A 10,665-nucleotide genomic window follows, 5' to 3' on the forward strand; every position below is an offset into this window, starting at 1 on the left:
CCCCAAGGCTTACATCATCATTTCTTAGCCTAGGGCTAAGGGAGGTCCAGACCGCCCCATCTCAGCTTCCTATAAGAACAGCTGGGGACCTCAGGCCTTCAGGGTCACTATCCATCCATCATGAAGCCTTCCATGAAACCTGAGACCTTCCTGGTGGCCTCCGCTCTGCTCTGCACCCTCCTGGGTCTGGGTAAGTGACTAGGGCTCTGGACTCCTGGGACCCTTAATACAAGGAGTATGAGAGAACATTCTGCCAGGTCCTCAAGGGAAAAGGGAAAGAGGAGGTGTCTTGGGAGTTGAAATTCATGGAGAAGGCAGAGTGTAAAGGAGAGAAAGCCTAGGTCCCCAAGGGAGGAAGAGCTAAAAAACATGTGGGTTTAAATCTATGAGAAAAGAGGGGTTTGGATGGGCTCTGGTCCCTTTATCCCAGGCAGTGTCTCAAAATAAGACACCTGAATTCTAGAAAATCACATGAGAGTATGATTAGTATTTTTAATTAGTATGAAAAAAAATGAGGTGAGGTCAAGACATTTCCTTTCTCCCAGGACTCTAAGCAGTTCAGGTCCCCGGTGTCCTCTTCCTTAGCTGTAGGAGTTCAGGCAGCTCCACTTTCCCCAGGACCCAGATGCCTTGTGTCTGGGCCCCCAGTTGCCTCCTCTCTCAGCACCAAGGAGTCCAGGCCCTTATCCTCTTAGTCCTCGATCTTTCTTCTTGACCTGGGATGCAGATCTCCTCTCAGGTACCCCTGCCTGAGCGCTCACTGCCCACCAGACTGAGACAGCCTGGTCCCCACAAGGAAGGTGATCCCACTTCCGAGAACCAGCTGCACCTGAAGTTTCACAAAAGTCCATGAAGGACTTCCACAGGGGTTCAGTGCACAATCTCCCTGCCAAAGCGGGGGACATGGGTGCAATCCCTGGTCCAGGAAGCTTCCACGTGCACTGGGGCAATTAAGACCCTTCAGCACAACTACTGAGCTCATGCTTTAGAGCCTGTGCTCTGCAACAGGAGAAACCAGCACAAATGAGAAACCCCAAAACCGCAAGTAGGAAGTAGCATCTACTCACTACAGCTAGAGAAAAACCAACAGGAAGCAGGCACCCAGCAGAGCCAACAATAGAAAAAAGAAAATTAATAATATAAAAAATATTTTTAAAGTCCATGGTATTTTCAGCAGGATCCCTCAAGGTTTATTATGGGGTCTAGCATTGAAAGTTCCCAGCCTTGTAATTAGATAAACTTGCTCCCTGATTGGAGTTGCTTTCTGTCCTGCCGCAGAAAGCAGCTTTGCTCACAGCACCTTGGCACCCTTGCTGAGCTTCAGACAGATCCCTGTTCAGCGGCCAGTGTCCCACCCATGAAAACCAGGGAGACAGCAGTCCTTCTTCCTTCAGACCCCTCCACCCCATCCCCGTCTGGATTCGGGAGTCATGGCCCACAGACTATGGCACCTTTCACTAGAGCCCTGCTCTCTAACTGCAGGGTACCCACTGAGCTGTGAGGTGTGTGTCAGTGACGGTCCCAGTTGCAGAGGAAAACTGCAGACTTCGCCCCAGATGAGGACTCCTGCATAGTTGTCGTGACTGAGACCAACAGAAGTAAGAGGGCAGGGGCTGGTATCACATGCTGGGGAGGTCGGGGGTGCCTTCACGGTGGCAGGTACCGCCAGGCGCTGGGAGAGACCTTGAGTGATGATTACGTCAGAAAAGAGGGAAAGGCAATCTCGAGGTGGGTGGTGGACAGAGAATCCGGTGGAATGACAGAAACCACTGTTGCCAAGGATTTCTGAAGATGAGACTCCAAAGAAAGGATGGGAAAGTGCAGATACAGACTTTCTTACCAAAGAAATAATTAGGAAAGCAAAGGACATGGGAGAAGAGTGAAATCCAGAGAAGGGGGAAATCTAATATGTAAAAGGTGAAGGGATGGGTGTAAAAGAGACTTGGGTGAGTTGCAAAGAATGTGATCAGGTTGATTCTCTGGGGCTGCGAGGGGTCTCCCAGAGATGCGGGCTGCAAGAAACTGTTCCTGACAAGAGAAAGCGGGTGCTACTGGGGCTGGTTGAGTTGGGTCCGAGCTCAGTTGTGTCTGAGTGTAACCCGCCAGGCTCCTCTGTCCTTGGGATTTTCCAGGCAAGAATACTGGAGAGGCTTGCCATTTCCTCCTCCAGGGGATCTTCCCCGCCCAGGGATGGAACCCGTGTCTCTCTCATCTCCTACATTGGCAGGGGGGTTCTTTACCACTGCACCACCTGGGAAGTCCCAATATTGTCATAGAGAGAGACGTACAAGGACAGATGGTCCCTGGGTGCAGTCCATGAAGTCGCAAAGAATCAGGCACAACTGAGCACCCACACACCCAAGCACGGCGGGTAAAGAGCAGAAACCCTAGGCTTGGAGGAGCCCACCCCGTCTATGGTCAGGAAGGGTAAGGCCAGGGAGACTGGAAGAGACCACTTTACGAAGACCTGAGAGTAGCCAAGAAGAGCAGCAAGAGATCATAGCTAGGAAGTCTGGGGAGTGACCCTGGGAAATCTGGAAGCGTCTGCCTTAGATGGAGAAGGAAATGGGTGTTACAGCAGGTGGGGATGGCAGCCCCATCCCAGCATCTGGTGGAAGGAATTCCAGGGGTCAGGGGAAGGCTGAAGACTGGAAGAGACCATTCACACAGGCATGGGGGTAGTCACAGGTGGTCTGGAAAAGACCACTCCAGGTGCGACCTCTGCAGGATGGCAGTGGGGTGGGCCTGGGGCTGAAAGGGCCACCCTGGAGACTCCAGCACAGCCAGGAAGGGGGAGGATAGGCTACATACGTAATGAGCCATTCAGATGATGCCCCAGGCAGAAAAGGGGCTTGAATTTGGGGAGATGGAAGAGACCTCTCTAGACAGCAGTGGGCTGGGGCAACTCTAAGGTGGGGGAGACACCCCAGGGCAAGGGTCCAGACCAGGGGCCACTGAGCCCCCTGCCCACGGCCATCCTGCAGAGGCCTCCTTGGCAGTGACCAGCTACAAGGGATGTGCGAAATCCAGCCAGTGTGAGTCCGGATTCTTCGGCATCACCATGAACCCTGAGAACTACATGGGCTCCAAGAGGCGCTGCTGCCAGAAGGATGGCTGCAACCAGGACCCCCTGCCCGGTAAGCCCCAGCTGAGCCCCACGGCTGGAGTCCCTCCCTGCCCACCCCTCCCCTGCCAGAGCCAGCTGTGGGCACCTGTCACTGACCTGCGCTGTCACCGGGGCAAGCGTCTTCCTTGCGCTGAGCCTCGGGTTCTTCTGTAAACTGCAGCGTCCAGGGACTTCCCTGGTGGTCCACTGACTAAGCCTCCATGCTCCCTATGCAGGGGTTGGATCCCTGGTCAGGGAACTCGATTCCACAGGCCGCAATTAAGATCCAACGTAGCCAAATAAAGATTGTTTTCTGAAAATGCAGTGTCCGTTACCAACTGCTGTCCCCTGAGTGGTTGGGAGGTTGGGAAAGGGACTCACGTCTCCCATTACCTTACCCTCCACCCTCCTCTTCAGCGTTCGTGAGAAACCATACAGAGAATGGCCTTCGGTGTCCTTCCTGCATCACTGCCTTTACGGAAACATGCACTGCAACTGCGGAAGCACTCTGCGTTGGCGAGGAAACCCACTGTGTCGCTGTGTCTGGCCTCATGCGGCCTGGTAAGGGGCACCTGGAATTCGGAAGGAGGGCACAGGGGTTCCAGACAGGCCGAGAACTGGAGCTTCATGTTTCCAGATTCTAAGGGAGACAGTGGCTCCAAAGATCTGGGGGAGAAGGTGGCTGGGGCATATGACCCTGGTCTAGGAGGAGGGAGGCTGGGGATCCTGAATCTAGTCTAAAATCCCCTCCAGCAGGTGACAAATTTGCCGTCCAGGGCTGTGGTACCAAGACCGCCTGCCACAGCAAGCCCGGGACCCTGGTGCCCTCAGGCGCTCGTTTGTTCACCATCAACAGGACCAGCTGTCTTTGAAGCCCCCAGGCTTCTGGCAAGGCTGAGTGAAGAACTGAGGCCCATGCGGTGTTTGGCCTCCATTCCTTCTCAGCTACGGTTCTAGAAATTCCTACGGTTCCCACGTGTCTATAAACTAAACAAGTTAACAGTACAAACAGTACAATCTGTGATGTGCTGTGTTTCGGGGATATGGGATGCAAAAAGCGGGGGTCTGAACCCTTGGGAACCCTCTCTTTGGAAGAAAGAAAGGGACGATGCTGCCTTTTCTTAAGGGGTTACTTCCTGCCTGGTCCCCATGCTAAGTGTTTTCCATGCGGTACCTCATTTCATAATCACAGCTCAGTGACGCTGAAAGTATTGCCCCCATTTCACAGAGGAACACACTGAGGCACGGACTGTGGTGTCACTTGCCTTTGGTCAAAGAGCTGGGAGGGTCAGACTCCAGAGTCCATGATCACCTCTCCTAGCTAACCTGTTTTTGCCCTAGAGTTCTCGTTCGTAAAATGTGGATATAATACCTATAACCTCAAAGGGCTGTCTTAAGAGTCAAATGAAAGAAAACGAAGAAAGGACTTAGTGCACCTTTCAGGGGCTTCCCTGGTGGCTCAGACACGAAAGATTCTGCCTGCTAATGTGGGAGACACGGGTTCGATGCCTGGATCTGTAAGATCCTCTGGAGAAGGGCCTGGCAACCCACTCCATTATTTTTGCCTGGAGAATCTCATGGACAGAGGAGTCTGACGGAGTCACAAAGAGTCAGACCCCACTGGGTGGCTGAGCACACTGCACTAGCACCTTTAAGACAGTGTGGGCTCTGGAGACAATGTGTCTGGCCAAATACTTAACGACCCTAATAGCCACTATTTACTCAGTAGCCATGTTTGGCAGCTGCCAGACCTTGTCATCTATCAAGATAGTCTGGATTATGCTATAGGAACAAACAAGTCCCTAAACTCAGTGGTTTCAAACAACAAAGTTCTATTAGTCTGTTCATGCTGTACTAATGTGTGTAACAAACCATGCCCAAACTGAGACTTGTAAAAAGAAACATTCTTCTTCCTAAGGGTTTGTAGGTATTGAGGTGGCTCTGTTTCTGGCTGTGGGCTGGTGGGTTTGGCTTCAGTTTGGGAAGGGGGCTCTAGTTCTCCTCCGTGGGTTCCAGAGCCCTCTGGGACTGTGACTCCCTGGTTAACGTCCTTCTCATGGCAGATGACAGGGGCACAGAACCCAAGTGCACCAAAGGTCCCTGCGGAGGTTGGGGTGAACAGGAGTTCTATCCTGCACACAACCCCAGCATCCCTCCTCTCCAGGGACCCAGGACTCCTCACCCTGGATCCCTCCTCCCTCAGACCCAGAAGTATAGGCTTCTAGCTCACAGAATCCCAAGTATCTTCCACCCCCTGAAACCCCAAAGACAGACCCACAACAGAATTTCTACTTTTTTATTCACTCCTTCAAAAAACACCACAGGCAAAGCACCCTGTTGATTCTCCCAGAAGTATAGGCTTCTAGCTCACAGAATCCCAAGTATCTTCCACCCCCTGAAACCCCAAAGACAGACCCACAACAGAATTTCTACTTTTTTATTCACTCCTTCAAAAAACACCACAGGCAAAGCACCCCGTTGATTCTCCGGGCTTCATGGTTCCCTACCTCAGTGGACACACATTTATCGTTATCCAGACAAGGAGGAAATTCAGCTAAGCTGATGAGGCTTTTGGACCTCCTCTGCTTCTGCCAGTGGCAACACTGAATTTCTTTACTTGAATTTCTGCCTTCAAGGGCCTGCCAGCCTGCAGGTGCCCCATAGACTCACCCTGAGGTCAGCTAGTGATCCCTCAGCAAGGGAGTCTTCTGTCTTTTCTGTTTGGGTGCTCCCAGAGACAGATGCCTCGCTACCAACTTGCAGATGGAATTCCTACTCCCCAAGAAGGACCAAAGGGTCCCCAGTTCTCTCACACAGATCCCAATTCCCTCCTCTCCCTGGAGACCTTTCACCAGCCATGAATTACGAAGCAAGGACCACAGCCTCCTGGGGAGCCAGGAGTCTGAGACTCAAAGAACTGTCCTTCCCCCAAAGAAGACTTAAAGCCCTCTTTGGATACAGGCCTATCCCCCAACCCCAGAAACCTACATCGTATACCCTTTGTGGCTCAGAAGCCCAAGGATTCCAGCTCCCTGGGGAACCCAGAGCCCCCCTCCTTCATGTCAGTATCCCAAGTGTGAAGGAGACCACCTTCATCAGCAATTAGGCATCCACCTCCTCCTCCGCAGGGGGACTAGACACCTATTAGATCTACTTTCTACTCTTGAGAGACCAAGATAGCCCCCTTCCAGGAGTCCAAACCCTCAACTCCCTTGAGGAGTTCCATAGTCTGATGGTGGTCCCCAGAGAAATAAGGAATCCCGTTCCTAAAACTCTATTTCCCTTCAAGACCCAGGAACCCTGGTGACCAGATGTCACCCACTCCAGCCCCTAATCAGAGCCCTCATTCCCTTCAAGCACCCAGGATTCTGACAGCCAAGCCTTCACTCTGCGATCTCTCAGGCCCAAACTTCCCATGCTAGAGTCTGGACCCCGTGTCCTCTCCCTCTCACTGGGTTTTGAGTCCTCAGCCCCTGGCAGAGCCAGGCACCTAGGCCCTGGGCACACACGGAAGCCCAGGCCCTCAGCCCACCTCTCACTACACGGGCACCTGCAGCGCCAGCACTGCCTTGGCGTCCGCGTGCATCTTGACCAGCCTGCACCAGGACGGCCAGCGCTGCGTGCCCTGGATGCTGTGGGATGCTGGCACAACTCTAATCTCCAGCTGTCCCTCGACAGGCTCCGCCAGCAGGGGGAGCCAGAGAGAGAGAGAGCCTCAGCTGCTGCGAGGCTGGTGAGTGAGGCTGGATCATGCAGGTCACGTATTCAGCACCTAAGGTGTGCTTGAGGCCGCTTTGGTAGTGGGGTCAGCGGTGGGGGGGGCGGGGTCGCGCAGGTGAATCCAGATTGCAGTGTCCCAGGACCTGCAGAACTAGCCTCACCGCACGTTCTCAGGGTAAGACCAGAATCAGCTGGGGATCACCCCCTCCTCAGGATCTGAGTTTCAGCCCCAAGGGTTCACCTCCAAGCTTCAAAACACCCACATTTCTGTAATGGCAGCCTCTTCCTTTTCTTCCTCCAACCCTGAGGGTGGTGGCTGCTCCCAGAACTTGCTTCTGTGTTCTACCTGCGTCTTCTGGCCTCTTTAGTCAATGGTGGTGCTTTAGTCACGAAGTCGTGTCTGACTCTTTGCGACCCCATGGAATGTAGCCCGCCAGGCTCCTCAGTCCATGGAATTCTCCATGCAAGAATACTGGACTCGGCTGCCCTTTCCTCCTCCAGGAGATCTTCCCACACCAGGAATCCAACTTATGTCCCCTACATTGAAGGCAGATTCTTTACTGACTGAGCCACCTCCTTACTAATTAATATTAATTCTCTGGTAAACTAACTGCTGTGGTTTCAGCCTCCTGCTGGGACCCTGACTGATACAATGGGTGGCACTGATGTTGGTGTCTGCCTTGTCACTGATTCCAAGTGGCACAGAGCTTGATTTTCAAAGGGCTCTAGGTGGTGGGAATACTTTGGCCATTGGATGTGAAGAACTGACTCAATGGGAAAGCTCCTGATGCTGGGAAAGGTTGAGGGCAGGAGGAGAAGGGGGAGACAGAGGATGAGATGGTTGGATGGAATCACCAACTCAACAGACATGAATTTGACCAGTCTCTGGGATACAGTGAAGAAGAGGGAAGCATGGCGCACTCCAATCCATGGGGTCTCAAAGAGGCGGACAGGACTTAGCGACTGAACGACAATGTGGCGGGAGCAGGAGAGGACTGGAAACAAAGCATGAGCGCCCACTCGGGAAAACAGGCCTCTCAGGGGCTGCCCCTGAACTCTCAGGAGTGCAGAGAGTGGAGCTCCCCTACTGTGGGTAAATGAAGGAGAAATGTACCTTGTGGGGGGAGTCCGTGGGCGGCCTTAGCTCTGGGGGGACAAGAGACAAAACATGAAAACTTCTTTCTGCCTCTCTGCAGACTCCTAGCCAATAATGGCTTCCCTCAGGGCTCTGATGGTAAAGAATCTACCTGCAATGCAGGAGACCTGGATTTGATCCCTAGGTCTGGAAGACCCCCTGGAGAAGGGAACAGCAACCCACTGCAGTATTCTCATCCATGATATCTACTGTCAACGATTTGGAGCAAAAATCCTAACTAGTTGTCAGTGCGGAAAGACCCAAGTTGAAAACTCTAAGTGGTGCCATATATGTAGTATCACTTGGTGCCAGGGCACATCGTCTTTGGAGGACTGTACTTCAAACCAGGCCCTCAAATAATTTCCACCAATATATTACCCAAAGTGGAATTAACACACACACACGCACACACACACATACCATTGGGCATCAGGAAATAGGCTGCCATGTTTAAGGGTCGGTAGAAACCACAAACTGCAGACTCAGACACACAATGATTGTATATATTGATTATGAAAAACTGGAAAGAGTGACAGACTGTATTTTCTTGGGCTTCAAAATTGCGGGGACGGTGACTGCAGCCATGAAATTAAAAGACGCTTGCTCCTTGGAAGAAAAGCTATGACACACCTACACATCGTATTCAAAAGCAGAGACATCACTTTGCTGACAAAGGTCCATATAGTGAAAGCTATGGTTTTTCCAGTAGTCATGTACGGACGTGAGGTTTTGACCATAAAGAAGGCTGAGCACCAAGGAGCTGATGCTTTCAAACTGTGGTGCTGGGGAAGACTCTTGAGAGTTCCTTGGACTGCAAGGAGATCATTCTAGTCAATCCTAAAGTAAATCAACCCTGAATATTCATTGGAAGGACTGATGCTGAAGCCCCAATACTGTGGCCACCTGATGTAAAGAGGTGACTCATTGGAAAAGACCCTGATGTAAGGAAGGCTTCCTTGGTGGTCTGATGATAAAGTATCCACCTGCAATGCGGGAGACCTGGGTTTGATCCCTGGGGTGGGAAAATCCCCTGCAGAAGGGAATGGCTGCCCATTCCAGTATTCTTGCCTGGAGAATTCCACAAACAGTCAATGGGCTTGGAAAGCGTCATACACAACTGAGTGACTTCCACTTTCACTGATGCTGGGAAAGAGTGACGGCAAAACGCGAACAGGGCAGTGGAGGGTGAGAGTTCAGATGGCATAATGGACTCACTGACTCAATGGACATGAGTCTGAGCAAACTCCAGGAGCCGGTGAAGGACAGGGAGGCCTGTCTTGCTGCCCTCCATGGGGTAGCAAAGAGTCAGCCACGACTAAGGTACTGAACAAGAAACTGATATTATGAAACACACAATATACAAATAAGTGGGTAAGAACCCACCTGCCAGTGCGGGGCTCTCAGTTTCCACCCCAGGTCTGGGAAGATCCCACATGCCTCAGGGCAACTGAGCCCGAGCACAACTACAGACTCCAGGCACCAAAGCCTGTGCTCCGCAGTAAGTAAAGCCTTTGTATGAGAAGCCCGCACACCACAACGAGAGTAAACTCCACTCGCTCACACAGAGAAAGCACACGCGCAGCAGTGAAGACCTGGTGCAGCAAAACTGATAAATAAATTGTAGTAATTGGAGGGAATGATGCTAAAGCTGAAATCCCGTACTTTGGCCACCTCATGAGAAGAGCTGACTCATGGGAAAAGACTCTGATGCTGTGAGGGATTGGGGGCAGGAGAAAAAGGGGACGACAGAGGATGAGATGGCACTACTGACTCGATGGACGTGAGTCTGAGTGAACTCCGGGAGTTGGTGATCAACAGGGAGGCCTGGTGTGCTGCACTTCATGGGGTCACGACTGAGTGACTGAACTGAACTGAAATGAAAAATAATTAAAAAAAAACTCAAGGGAATGGCAGACTACTGACATAAGCCTTTCTAGCCTCTGCAAACATAAAGTCCTGAGCTGACCATTCCACTTTTCTAGGTAGATAAGATGTGAATAATAAAGATCCACATACCAGATTAGATAGTTTTAGCGAAAAATGCACTGACTCTTCTCATAATTAAAAGGTGGAATTTTGATCTGAATCTGTTTGCCAAGAAGTTTTTTTTCTTTTTAATTGCCCCAAGATGGTTGATTTTATGTAAAATTTTAATCAAGGAGGCCATTAGACTGGGTGACTCTAACGCCTTAGGTAGCTGCAGTAAACCAATCAAAATTTAAGCCAGAGTTGGAACTCCAATCTAAGAAAATGAAATCAACTAATCCTGAACAGCCAAGCCCCTCGATTTTCCCAAATAAGAAAATCGATTAAGCTCCAGGGAGGTGGGGTGGACTGGGACATTGGGACCGACATGAGTATCCTCCTGATACCCTGTCCGGCAGAGACGGCTGATGAGATCCTTCTGTACAGTGCAGGGCGCTGCACTCAGGGCTCTGTGCTGACCTCAATGGGGAAGAAATCCAGGAGGGAGGGGATCTGTGTGCACGTGCAGCTGATTCACTTTGCTGCACAGTGGAGACTAACACAACATTGGAAAGGAACTGTAGCCCAATAAAAGTGATTAATTTAAAAAGTTCACGCTCAAGCCAATTACATAATTGCTCTGCTTCCATGTTTTCTCCTAAAATCCTCTGTCCTAGCCTACCCACAAAGCACCTCTAATCATTTTTCAGTTTGGCTGTCTGATTTGAATTGTCTGCTT

At 51.3% G+C, this 10,665-nt stretch overlaps 1 protein-coding gene across 1 annotated transcript; it reads left to right on the plus strand.

Moving 5' to 3' along the window:
- Window positions 1-2,182: 2,182 nt before the first annotated feature.
- Window positions 2,183-4,115, plus strand: LOC133230702 (phospholipase A2 inhibitor and Ly6/PLAUR domain-containing protein-like). Its single transcript, XM_061388519.1, has 3 exons — window positions 2,183-3,137; window positions 3,524-3,667; window positions 3,860-4,115. Exons 1-3 carry the CDS (start codon window positions 3,062-3,064, stop codon window positions 3,976-3,978), a joined length of 339 nt encoding a protein of 112 aa, XP_061244503.1. The 5' UTR covers window positions 2,183-3,061; the 3' UTR covers window positions 3,979-4,115.
- The last annotated feature ends 6,550 nt before the right edge of the window (window positions 4,116-10,665 follow it).

Source organism: Bos javanicus, chromosome 18 (genome assembly GCF_032452875.1).
Source record: "Bos javanicus breed banteng chromosome 18, ARS-OSU_banteng_1.0, whole genome shotgun sequence".
Lineage (NCBI taxonomy): Eukaryota > Metazoa > Chordata > Mammalia > Artiodactyla > Bovidae > Bos > Bos javanicus.

Excerpts from the sequence above, each read along its gene's own strand:
- LOC133230702 (XM_061388519.1), top strand. The coding sequence starts at position 3,062 with ATGAACCCTGAGAACTACATGGGCTCCAAGAGGCGCTGCTGCCAGAAG. Across the intron at positions 3,138-3,523 it reads CAACCAGGACCCCCTGCCCG|CGTTCGTGAGAAACCATACA; the intron begins GTAAGCCCCAGC and ends CCTCCTCTTCAG. Across the intron at positions 3,668-3,859 it reads GTCTGGCCTCATGCGGCCTG|CAGGTGACAAATTTGCCGTC; the intron begins GTAAGGGGCACC and ends AATCCCCTCCAG.